The sequence below is a fragment of the Macrobrachium rosenbergii genome, chromosome 13 (genome assembly GCF_040412425.1).
Source record: "Macrobrachium rosenbergii isolate ZJJX-2024 chromosome 13, ASM4041242v1, whole genome shotgun sequence".
Lineage (NCBI taxonomy): Eukaryota > Metazoa > Arthropoda > Malacostraca > Decapoda > Palaemonidae > Macrobrachium > Macrobrachium rosenbergii.
In genome coordinates, this window is record NC_089753.1 from 60,041,847 (window position 1) to 60,055,628 (window position 13,782).

At 40.6% G+C, this 13,782-nt stretch overlaps 1 protein-coding gene across 1 annotated transcript in view; it reads right to left on the minus strand.

The window, feature by feature from the left end:
• Nucleotides 1-13,782, minus strand: part of Uch-L5 (ubiquitin carboxy-terminal hydrolase L5) — an 82,414-nt gene that overhangs the window by 43,540 nt on the left and 25,092 nt on the right. Inside the window, exon 3 of the mRNA XM_067115635.1 lies at nt 1,967-2,072. Coding sequence (XP_066971736.1) covers nt 1,967-2,072 — 106 coding nt within the window. The remainder of the gene's footprint in view (nt 1-1,966; nt 2,073-13,782) is intronic.

A 13,782-nucleotide genomic window follows, 5' to 3' on the forward strand; every position in this document is an offset into this window, starting at 1 on the left:
AAGCATGTCTAGTTGCCCTGTTCCCTTAAGTCTGAATTTTAGGCCAAGTGTGGGTACTGCCTACAGTGTGTCTTGCATAAATACTGTGGACGGTACTTTTCCTGATTTCCCCTTATCTCTTCTCACTTAGATGCAACTTCAACTTTCCTTTGCTCTAATCATTCTTGCTAGACAACAAATTGTTTTGTGTAGCCCTTTCAGTCTACTTGTGTCTCAACTCCTTTAAACTAATGTACCTTATAACAGAAACAATACAGTACTGTAAATAGTTTAGCATATGATTTTTGGCTTGCAATTTCACTCAGTAAATATTATATGATTTTTGGCTTGCAATTTCACTCGGTAAATATTAAAATTTTATATAATCTCAAATTTGCTAAAAGGATCTCCTGACTGCAAGTATGATAATTGTGTGCACTTCCTCAAGCAGTGCAAGAGCCTGGCTCTTGAAAGCGAAGTCAAGGATGAAGTTATTATGGTGAGTTTTTTTAGCAGCAAAAATGATCACCAAGATGCTCAATTCTGTGATGTGTGAGATAAGAGGGCACCTATTCATCTGAGACTGGATATTAACCAGAGACAGGCCAGCTTATCCATCTAAATGCTAATGATAAAACGCTTGTCTTTGTTTGCTGATTGAAAGGGTCAAGTTAGAAGATCTGATTACTAGAGAACATTTACAACAAATTGTTGTGAGTGTGAGGGCTTCAAGAAGAGGACAGAACTTCAGTTCTTTAGGAAACATTATCTTCTTGATGATAACATCTCATTAAAGTTTCATCATCAAGGAAAAGATTATACTAAGGTTCAAAGCTGCCAAAGAACATATCACCATTGCAAAGATTTCCAATGCCAAAATAAAAATTGATGTCTCTCTTCTTAATATACCACTCAGAATATCAAGGGTACAGTAAGGATTCGCTAAATGCAGTTTCGAGTAATCTCTTAAGTGAAACTCAGATGACATGGATAACAAACTACTGTATCAGCCTTAGCTACATGGCGTTATATCTTGCTAAATCTTGAGCAGTACATAGGCATAGTAAAAATCCTGACAGGTTTCATCTCTTCGTTGATGATGCTCTAAGTCAATACAAAACCACATATGACACTGCAGTCTTGTTACTGCCTCCCAACACCATCTCTCACATCCAACCAACTGACAATTGTGACACATTCAAGGCCTAAGATCACTGGCAACACAACTATTTTACTAAAGAAATTAATATTACCATACGATATTTTTCTTTATGAATGGAACATACATCAATCTCATGCACAGAGTTAAAAGCAATATTGTTAACTAGATTGTTCAGGACTTGGCCACTGGTTTAATTTCAGTCTAAGTTACCTCCATGTCCTACATATTTCTCATCCCATACTTGGCAAAGGCTCTTTCACTGGCTCTGCCTTGATCTTGCCAAGGGGACTATTTAGTACTTGGTGAAAGCTTTGCCCTGCTTCAGTGATCCCATTTCCAGATTCTTTGTGCAAGCTCCATCAGTTGATGTCCCAGTCTTGGTAACACCACAGTCTTATATGGTTTCTGACTAAGCAGGCCCTTTAATTGTAGTCTTCTATTACTGCTCTTGGGACTGTTCTTTAGCATGGACATTGATTTTCTCAAAACAAAAGGGCAAATTAGGTAACTAGGCATGACAAAAATACCTTTGATAAGCAAGTATACTACACAACTAAACACCACCATAAAGTAAATGTTATCAATATAACCAATTCAAAATTTCAGAAAAAAACACCAAAATTCACTTTGATAAGGGTTATGACTTTTCTTTCATTGCCCAAACAACAAAGAAAATGTTTGCTGAAACATCAGAAAAAAGTGACCATGAATACAGGAATGCATGAACTATGACAACTTTAGTTACCAGTTATATTTGTTAAGCCTGTTGTTTGTTAATTAACATTTCCCTGTTGAAATGCACAAAAACTGTAAACTGTACAGTACCTGTTTTGCAAAGAATATTTTATCAAGTCTGTTATCTTGGACAACTGTTCCAGATGGCTGGTCTTCTTGCTGCCATTTGAAAAGGAAGATGAGCCCATGTACTGGCCTGCCATATAAAGAGACTGATTAAATACTTATCACATTTTCAATAAATGTTGCTCTCATGTACATCTGTAAACTGTAGCAAAGATAAACATTACATGATTAATAATGCAACAGCAGGAAAACAAGTGTAATACATAATTTATGAGCACACTTAATAATAAAAGGCCATTGATCTGCCCATCTGTGATGAAATGAAAGACAGGAAGACTGACTGATTTATAGAATTTAGGAAACATGCTAATCACTGGGGGAACTTAGGCAAATTAGCTCTCTGGATCTAAGATTGTAAATAAACTAAAATTCATCCAAAACTACGATAAATAAAAAAACTAAAAAATAATATCCTTTAATAAACAAAATCAAATATTTAAAATCTTGTGAAAAAAAAGCTGAAACCTATATATAAAGAAAGCTATTTTCTTTAAAAACAGCATTAATTTACCTACATAATTATTACCAAGTACCTTACTCAAGGACCTGCCATGCAGGGAGGTAACTCCTCTCTTGGGTAAAAAGTGGGCAGTCAGTTAGGAAGTGTTTTACAGTTAAAACTTCTTGGTAGGAGCTGCAGATTGAAGCATGTCTCCCTTCCCCACTTTGCATTAAACACCTATGAGTAGCATGTGTATGTCCTAAACACAGCCTTGTTAAAACAATACTAGTCTTCCGTTCTGGATGACATGAAGACTGTCATCTTCTAATAGGAGTTCAATTAATGACCTTCAACTTCAGATTATCTATTATGCTAAGCCAGCTAGCATGTCACTTACTACTTGATTAAAAATGAATATGTTTAAAATCAGTGTATAAGTTTATGAGTGAATGACTCTGTAATACCCACTGCCTCTTTACCTGCCTTATCTACTCTCTCATTTCAATCTATACCCACATTGAGTGGGTACCCAACAAAAGCTCACCCTGATACACTCAAGTACAGGATGGCCAGCCACTCCTACACTTACTGCATTACGTGATGAAAGAGCACCAATTGTTTTACTGAACATAAAACACTACTTGTTAAAATATATAATAAAACTTCCACCAAACTTTTTTATATGAAATATAACTTACTAAATGGCTTCAAGCATGGCATTTTATTCAGCTGTGAATATGGAGCAAGAAGGGAATTCATTTCTTGATCATGGCATCTCCTGCTACAACTGCACAGCCAACTCCATCTTCTGACTTAGAGCCATCAGTATATATGCTTTGCCCTCAGTGTTGGAAGGAATGTTGGTGAAATTCACTTTCAAATACTTCTTTGGAACTACGCTTTTCCCTCCCGCAACTGGGCATATTTCAACCCCTCCCACGACTGGACACATTTCAACAGGTGATTTACACAAAGGTGGGGATTTGGCGTATACAACATGTGCTGCTGGTGTCATCAATATGCCTGTCTCTACTTTCTCTATTCAAGTCTTACCTCCAGAGGACTGTGCAAATGAGGCCTATTTGCTGCCCAATGTACTGCACTGGGGTTTTCACATACAGTACAGTACTTTATATTTTGGATTGCTTGTAAAAGTTAAAGATTTGGAAATTTACCTAAATGGAAGTGCCAATGCCATGAGGCCCCATTATAAAGTAAATGAATGTTTCTACCTTATGAATGAAGGGATTTGCTTCAAATTTTTACCACTTATTCTACAACTAATAATAAAAATTTTCTTGTCGGCAAATTTAGAAATTCGACCTCTAAGTTCATTTCTTTTGCAGTTGAAAAAATCATGGCATCCCTTTTCAAAATTAATATGTAAAACTGAAATTTGCACTGAAAAGCGATTTTCCCAACGACAAAATAAAGTTCTATAGTTAAATTACACTCTGTAAAAGTTTCATTGATTTGGTTCAGTCTTCTTGGAGAAATAAGCATTTAGTTTTGAAAAAAGTAAGTTTGAGAAAACAGCAAAAGAAAAATATTTTTGGATTTTCAAAAATCCTGAGAGAATCTGAACATCTAGAACAAGTTATCCCTATATCACTATAACGTGTTTTTTCTGACACATCCAATAGAGAGAATGGGACATTTTAGTGGGTGGCAATTATTTTTGAATAAATTTTTTTCACACTTGATTTACACACTTTTTTTACAATTTGTCATTCACTGTGCCGTATAAGCGATGAACAAAACTGTCCATGAACCAATCTAAACATTTTTTTTTATCAATAACATTTAAGATACTATGTAATTGTAATAGCCAAAATACCCTCTTAACTTTCTTGAATTCTTTTGCTTTTTTTGGATAAGCTTGTCACTGCAAAGCCTAAGATCCAAGTGCAAGAAATATAAAGAAATTCTGATGTGTGGTAGCAGGAAACGAACCCAGGTCCGCTAATCAGAACGCAGGTACCAATGTTGACCTGACCACGAGAAGGATAAAAGTCTGTTGCCTCTCGTACTTACATATATGCTTATTTACATGTAAAACAGTCAAAAACTCAAACTTGACCCTATCCAAGATCATTCATAGACTCTTACATTTTTTCACAATTTGTCATTCACAGTGCCATGCAAGTGATGAACAAAATTGTCCATGAACCAATCTAAACTTTTTTTTAGCAATACCATTTGTAGATATGTTTATTTATGTATAAAACAGTCCAAAACAGTGTACAATAAAAATTACTGCACTTCATCCTATCCTGAATTATTCATACAGACTTTTTTACAGACTTTTTTTACAAGTCTTTTCACAATTTGTGGTTCATAGTGTCATACAAGTGATGAACAAAGTTGTCAATAAACCAAACTCAAAATTTTTTTTGTAGCATTATCACCTCTGGATACGTTTATTTAGAAACAGTTGAAAACTGTTAATACCTAAAATTCGACACTTTCTTGAAATTCGGCAGTCAGCGCGCCCCGTAACTCCTTGTGGCTGCGTGACACATACAGTATATATGTTTACATATACCTTTGGGATGGATTCCAGGTTACATACATATATGTTCAAGATTTTGCACCATTCAGTTTGAACGAATTTTGTTCGAGGTGTTCAGATCACTTTCATGGGCCATAAATGACTTCTGGCAACTGATATACGGCAACTGTACTAGCTCAGTAGATGATAGAGGGAGATCAGTTTGACTTGAGATGTCATGGGGAAGGTACAGTGGACCCCTGCTTATTTGTGGTTCAGCAATTGCGGATTCAGTTATTCGTGGATTTCTCTGTGGCACATTTTTCAGTAAATCACGGAAATTTAGGTAATTTGCGATGTTTTCGTAAAAAAATATTCACTGATTACTGTATTTTCATATTTTTTTGTGACTAAATACATTTTTTATCATAAAAATTAATAGTCACAAAATAACAAAAATAGGTTTTTATAAGCATTTTTAGAGAGTTTCCAATATATCGTGGATTTTCGGTATTCGGTTGTGGTACCTAACCCCTGCAGCTCCCGATACCAGGATGTCTCGTAAATATTTTACAATGCATGTTCTCAGAATTTGTTATTGATTTTAGTTCTTAACTGTTATGATATTGTGTGAGCTGTAATTATAATTTTACGAAAAATAATAAAATATAAAAAAAACACTTATGGTAAAATTAGGATATTCTTACGACTGTCTTTTGGAAAAGATATTCACTTTCAACTTCCCCTGGAAGGTACAGAAAATTTTGTCAATTTTTTTTCTTATACCATGTGCATATGCAAATCTTCCTCTTTCCGTTGATGTGTTTTTTTAAGATTGGCCATCCTTAAATTTAGCCCGGTCTAGGGGTGTGGTTAATATATATTTAGCCCGGACTGTGAGGGTTAAGTTTGATTCCCCCATGCAGATTGAAAGGGACTACGTCCCAGTCCGCATACTGTTTATACTGGCTACAGGGAAGCGCTGTACGCCTCTGTACATATATGTAGTCCCAAGTTATATACCATATCTAAATTTTCCACAGTGTTACAGGTAGATCCATAAATTTGACAGGCATACTTTAACTTGCTTAAACAAAGATATATCGAGCCTAAGCAGAGTTTTTTAGTTTACAGCCCAATCAAAATGTTACAATACCTTCAATATATTTGGTGACTGTTTAACCCTGTTGGACAGGTCATTTATATGAGGTCCAAAGGTGAGTTTCTCATCTAATATCACCCCTAAAAATTTTCCTTCATCTTAACCCTTAAGGGATGGGCTAAATGCCAGAATATCCTGTATTAAGCACACCCCCAGACTGGGAATACTTTAAGGTTGGCCAGTTTAAGAAAAAAAAAAAAAAACATCAATGGAAAGAGGAAGATATGCAAATGCACAAGGTGTAAGAACAAAAATTTCTAAAAATTTTTTCCCTACCTTCCAAGGGAAGTTGAAAGTGACTATTTACAACCCTGTGTGGGGCCTCTTTTACAAGAAACTCATAATGCTAATTTTACCAAGTTATACATGTTATTTCTAATAAATTATTTTATTTTATTTTGTAAAACTATAATTACAGCTCACACAATATCATAACAGATAAGAACTAAAATCAGTTACAAATTCTGAGCATATTTGTTGTAAAATATTTGCAAGATTTACAGAGATGGGGAGATGCAGTAACTTTTTGTGAGGTATACATGTTTTTCTAATATTTCTTTGCAGTTTTCTTTGCAAAATTACAATTATAGCTGACATACTACCATAAAAGATAAGAACTAAAACCAACAGCAATACCTGGGTATATTTATGTGCAAATAAATAGACATCATGGGATAGAGAAGGTCAATACATTTCCCAATCAAGTCTCAAAGCACACTGATCCCCTCTGTCCTGTGCTGAGCTACTGAAGTTGCCATAGGTCATTTATTGACCACAGAAGTGCTATGAACATCTTTCCCGCTAAATTCATGCAAATCGCATGGCGCGCAATATTAATACTCATGTGGGTTAGCCCATCCATCACTCTAAACATGTTATAGATACTCATATGATGATGCCCGTCCATTAAGGGTAAACACCATTTCCTTGTGGGTGAGACAAGTAGGCAGTCCCCAGTTACCAGCGGCAATGGTTAATGGCATTTCGGTGTTACAGCACTTTGCTAGCGACATCATTAACTGGATTTTTTATTCCCATCTCCAGTTAACGGAGCCGTTAAGTGGGGATTTTGGCACCAATCTCTGGTTAGCGGCGCCTTTAAGCAAGGATTTCAGCACCGATACCAGGTTAACAGCGCAGTTAAGCGGGGTTTTCGGCGCTATTCTCACCAATTTTCAGTTAGCGGTGCTCGGCCAGGGACAGAACCCCCGCCATTGACCAGGGGCTGCCTGTAATCTTAAGAGCTTATATGTGCACCTCAGACTTAGAAGCTTCTAATCTTAAGGTTAAAGGACATAAGATCAGGGCAGTAACCAGTTCTTTGACATTTAAAAGGAACATGAATGCTTCCTCTATCACTTTTGCATCTTGGATATTTCGCTTTGATTTTTGTTGACTTTTATCTTAGGATCTTGTGCATACTCAAACCCTGATCCTATCAGTCACTTATCAGATTAACCATCTACTTCCTCACAACCCCTTGTCCTACCTCAAAGAGTTAGGCTCTCAATGAAGTATAGGCTTCTACACCACATGAAGAGAGAAAGTGAATCCTTGATACAACATCCTGGCCTTGTTTATGGATGAGTACAATATCTTTACAAACAAAGTCAATGTCTGTTTTGCGATCCTTTGTTAGCTTAAGAACTGGTTTTCATGAGCAACACTCCATAGGTTTTGGCTTTCAAAGCCTCCATGAATTAATAGTTATGGGATTTAGAAAGAGGTCATCCCACATAAAAATGTTATTGTCATGATAAAATTAAGTTTCATATAAACTTACCAACTAATTTTCCACTTGTGTGGCAGCTTAAATTTAAAAAATTGCGGTAACGCTTCTATTATTTTTGTGTAAGTGATTACCCTGCCCACTATCAGGGAACAATAGGAACGACAGAGCAGAAAAAGTCACTTCTTTTGTGCCCTTACGTCCATGAGAGGGGAGGAGGGAGGGCTCCAATCTGTAATTACTTAAGTATATATGAAACTTACTTTTATCATGAAAATAAAATTTTCATATAAGTAACTTACCAGGTAATTACACAGCTGAATCCCACATTGATGGGAGGTGGGATCCATGGACATATTCTACTCCAAAACATTCAGTCATAAAAATGAATTTGAAATAGACAATTTGCTAGCACTGGTACAATGCTTGTTGTTTCCTTACCTGGTAAGAGAGTTACTGCAGGTAATTACTGCCTCTGGTCAGTGCTTATCTTGACCTGTAATGACGTGGCGGAATAGCCACGAGGCACCTCTACTTTTAAGTGGGAGCTTTGGAGCAAAAGACAATTCCGATTGCTTGCAGAGCATAAAAAACAGATGCCCTTGCCCTGGGCACAGTACCAAAAGAAAACAATAACCAGACGACTCTGTCACCTACACTGAAAATTAAAAACCACCACCCATCCACTAAAAAACTGGTGGGCACTCCAGGTACAAAGTACCCAATGACTCGACACCCTGCTTCAAGACGAAGAGATGCAGGATAAAAGGAACACTTCCTATGCTTCTTCCCTCAATACCATGCCAGCCACTGACAAAGGACCTAGGGTTCTGCAGTTTTCAAATGTCGCAACTATGGACTTACACCTCCAGTAAGCAGACTTAAGAATTGCAGAGAGTGACATATTATATCTGAAAGAAAAGAGGTGGCAACTGCTCTAATGTTGTGTGCTTTCACCTTGAAGGTAGGCAGGATGTCCTCCTGGATCTGCGAGGGAGCCTTGATAATCAGATCCCTTAAGGAAGAACAGCAATGCGTTCTTAGATAGGGGTTGAGAGGGACTCTTGACAGAGCACCAGAGATTACTGGAAGGGCCCTCTGGCTTTCTCAGTTCTGTCTAAGTAATACTTTTGGTGGACTTCCCGAAACTGCTTCTGCAAAATCCACATCTACTCAAACAGCTACCCGACTTCTGGAGGTTCCACCAAGGGCCCTTTCCTCCTCTTCTGATCCGAGGATATCCATAAGGCTCTTAATAGTGAACAAGCACAGCCAGGGATTGGATGGTGTCTCGTTCTTGACCAGGAAACCTAAGGTGAAAGTTCAGAGTGCATCTCCCTGAGCGAATCCTAACCGCTTGCCTATGGCCTGAAGTTCACTAACTTGCTTGGCAGTCACCAAAGCCACAAGAAAAAGAGTCTTTCGAGTTAGGTTCTTGAGAGACGTGGGAATGGAGAGGCTTGGAAGAAGGGCCCATTAACCACTTGAGTACCACATCAAGGTTCCAAGATACGCAGTCTACTTTCGTTTGCTTGGAAGTCGAGAAGGATTTAATCAGATCGCTTAGATCTTGGTTAGAGGAAAGATCTAGGTCTCTGTGTTTAAAAACTGAACTCAACATTGATCTATACCCTTTAGTGATGGAAGAAGAGAGCCCCTTGGCAGTCCTCAGGTAGAGGAGGAAGTCACTAACTGAGCTACAGAGGTTTCAGAAGACAAGATGTTATGGATGCTACACCACCTTCAGAAGACTGCCCACTTAGACTGGTAGACTTGGCAAGAAGACTAATGTCTACATCTTGCAATAGCCTCCACAGCTGGTCTTGAAAATCCCTCCGCTCTGATTAGTCTCGGACAATCTAATGCCTGTCCGAGCTAGAGCGGATAATCCTTGGTGGAACCTCCAGAAGTGGGGCAGCTGTTCGAGTAGATGCCGATTTTGCAGAAGCAGTTACGGGAAGTCCACCAAAAGTCTCAGGAGGTCCAGGAACCACTCTTTGAGAGGCTAAAAAGGAGCTACCAGGGTCATTGTCACATTGTGATGAGATTGAAATTTGTTGAGTACTTCCCTTACCGTGCTGAATGGCAGGAGTGTGTATAGGTCTAGATATGACCAATTTAGAAGCACGGCATCTATCGCCCATGCCAGAGGATCCAGGACCGGAGAAAAAGAGAGAGGTAGGCAATGATTCCTTGATGTGGCGAACAGGTACAAAGTTGGTCTGCCCCACGGTTTCCAAAGTTCACTGCAGACCATGGGGAAGACCTGCTTGCGATGACTCAGTTTGTCCACCACACATCTTCCCTTGAATGAAACATGTGACCAGTTTCACTCGATTCTGGTCCGCCCAAATAAGTTCTTTCATCGCTGTGCAGAGGGAGAAGGAGTGAGTCTGGCCTTGTTTCCTGATGTAGGAAAGAGCAGTGGTGCTGCTGAGTGTACCACTACTGTCTTGTTGGCAATTGTGTCCGAAAAGGTTATGAGACCTAAATGGATAGCTATCAACTCCTTGACATTGATGTGCAGGTTCTGCTGTTCCAGAGACCACGTCCCAGAGGCTTCCAGGTTACCCATAAGGGCTCCCCAACCTAGATCTGAGGTATCTGAGAAGCAGAATAGGTCAGGGCTCACAGGGAGCAGCGAGTTTCCTTCCGAAAGTCTTCCTTCGAACCATCCATCACAGGTTCAACTTGATTTCCATTGTTATGGGGAACACAAATGAGTCTGGTTGCATTTTCCTGTTCCAACTTGCTTTCAGGAAGAACTGAAGAACTCTCATATGCACTCTGCCTAGCTTGACAAACTGCTCAATGGAGGCTAGAGTTCTAAAAAGATTCATCCTTCGCTCTGCGGAGCACGACTGGAAAGAGAGAAAACTATGGACTGTCTGCAGACAGGAATCGATTCTCTTGGGGGATGGAAAAGCCTGAAAACTCAGAGTTGATCCTCATCCCCAAATAAAGAATCTCCTGAGTCAGGATCAGCTGAGATTTCTGCAAATTGATCAGCATTCCAGACTCTTGGGTCAGGAGAAGGGTTTTCTGTATGTTCTTTGTGCACTTCTCTTGTGATGGTGCCACTTCATGAGAGGGGTGAGCACTCATATAAAGACTTGAGGAGCTGTAGAGAGGCCGAAGCACAGTGCCCGAAACTGAAAGACTCTGTCCTTGAAGGCGAACCTGAGATACTTTCTGGAGTCCAGATGAACAGGGACATAGAAATATGCACCTTGCATATCGAGGATGATCATCCAATCGCCCTGGTGAATAGATGATAGTACCAACTGGTTTGTCTCCATTCTGAACTTCGTCTTCTGGGCAAAGAAGTTCACAGCGCTGACATCGAGGACAGGTCTCCAACCCCCTGATGACTTGGGAACTACAAAAATATGGTTGTAAAAACCTTTCGTGGCATAATCCTCTACCTCTTCTATGGCTCTCTTCCGGAGGAGGGATGACATTTCCTCTGAGAGAGCCGCATACTTCTTGGAGCCTTTCGAGTAAGCCATCAATGTGATTGGCTTGGAGACTAGCAGGGGATACAGGCAGTCCATGGTTAACAGCTGTCGGGTTTTAAGGGGCTTGTTTAATGACAAAAATCTGCAATTTTTGGCGCCAAAAATCACCAATTTCCACGTATTGGCACTGATAATTGGGTATTGGCACTGATACATACTTAACAGAGGCGCTGATAACTGAAAATGGGGGATTTTCGGTGCCAATAAGCCCCGAAAATTGCCAATTTTTGGTTATCAGCGATTTTCAGTTATCATCACACCATCAGAACAGAACCCCTAACGATAAACGGGGACTGCCTGTACCCTTTGAATGGAATCGAGTAGCCCTCCTTCAGGATCTTGAATGTCCAAGGCTCCGCTCCTCTGGCACCCCACCTCTCCCAAAAAAGAAGTCTAGCGCATGAAGGACTGTTGTTTCATTTCTTGGATGAAGGTCTGGTGGAAGCCCTCATGATTGGCCTGGCAGAGAAATGAACCTTGGAGCAGGGCTTGGGAGAAATAGCCTGTCTACTCCCATGAAAGTGCTGTTGCCGAAACGGAGAAATTGACTTGGAGCCAAAAGAAAATGGCTCTTTAGGGCACATAGAGGACTGGGCCAACTAGTCCTGGGTTGACTTTTTCTGGAGGTCCGTAGCTATTTCCTTGACTGTGGACTGAGGAAGAAGATAAAGGTGACCCAAAGGAGAGTATAACATAGCAGACTTCTGTAAAGAAGTTACTCCTTTAGTAGTGATGGAGACCACAACTCTCCTTTTGAGAACTCCCAGCAAGAAAAGCGATGCAAGCACTAGGGAGCCGTCTCCAATGGCTTTCTCTGTGCACAACAGTAAGCCAAGCCACTCTGCAGTGGTCTCCTGCCCAATCAGTGCAGTCCTCTATTTTCTTAGTGAGGGCACCCACTGTCCAGTTGAGAAAACTGAACACTTCGAAAACTTTGAATATGTTCTTCACAAGATGATCCAGCTCATGGAAGAGAACATCACTTTTGCCAACGAGAAGGCTGAGCAGTGTGCTGAGTCAATAAGACCCAAGAAGTCTGCCTGGAAGGAGGCAACGTCTCCCAAGGATGGAGCTTCTCCTGTAGCATATGAGAGGTATCTCCTGGCTGTCAACCTCGAAGGTGGAAAAGCAAAGGTGGCCTTACCCTGCTCTCTCTCCACTGAGAGCCAATCACCAACCTCTTTGAGTGCTTTCCTTGAAGAGGAGAGAACCAGTGGTGACATCTGCTTGAGTTCTCATAAGGAGAGTCAAGGGGGGTGGGGCCGGAGATGCTGGCTTGAAGTACGATGGAAAAATTGCCAGGAAATATCTCAGCAGAGATACATAAGCTGAAGGGGCGGCTCTTGCACTAAATCCTCATCAACTGAAGAAACCAGGGACAAGACAAGTCCTTAGGAGGTTTGGTCATAACTGGAGCTTTATGGAGCAAACCCAAAATGCCATTCAACCATTTCTTGATGGGCACCAAAGAAGAATCTTCTACCACAGGGACAGAAGAACTTGAATCTGGCAAAGAGGGAATTGGGTGCTTGACAGTTGGCACCGAATGCTTCAGAGCTGGCGCTGGGCGCTCAGAGGCAGGCAGCAGGCGCTTGGGAGCTAGCGATGGGTGCTCAGAGACTGGAACTGGTGCTAGGCACTCAGGAGAAGACATTGGGCACTCGTGTGGGCACCTGGACGAAGACGAAGAGTGGTGCTCTGAAAAAGAACGGCTGGGAGACGGGACTCGGGACTGCACCAAGCACTGCACGACAGTTGAGGACTATGGAGGATCCTTACAACGTTTGTGAGGAAGAGGTGAAGAGATGTCCACGTCGCCTATACGTCTCTTCAAGGGACGAGACTCACCTGAAAAACGCCAATGGCGCTTCTTGCTGGGACTGGAATTCTCTGAGTCTGAAGATAACAATGAGCACTAACTGAGATGCCTTTCCAATGGCTGTCTGTTGAAGCCTGGGTGTGTGCAACAGGTTCAACTGAGGAGGGACTACCTGTGGGCAAACCCTCTCCCCCTCCCCGGCCCTCCTTTGCACCTCAGGTATGTCTCCTACCAGGTTCAGGGGAGTATGACAAGGACCTTCATCTAGGAGAACCAGCAGGACGGGCAGCCACCTCCTGCATTTGCACCACTAGCACAACACTATTCACTTTGTCCATAAGGACTTTTAGGGATGGCCCTAATTCAGCCACTGTATTCACCACTAAATAAAAATTTCTTCATTGGGCGGGTGGGTAGAACTCTCGCCTAGCACATTGTTGACCCAGCGTTCAACTCTTCGACTGGCCAATGAAGAATTAGAGGAATTTATTCCTGGTGATAGAAATTAATTTCTCGTCATAATGTGGCTCGGATTCCACAATAAGGTGTAGGTCCCATTGCTAGGTAACCAGTTGGTTCTTAGCCAAGTAAAATAAATCTAATCCTTCAGGCCAGCCCT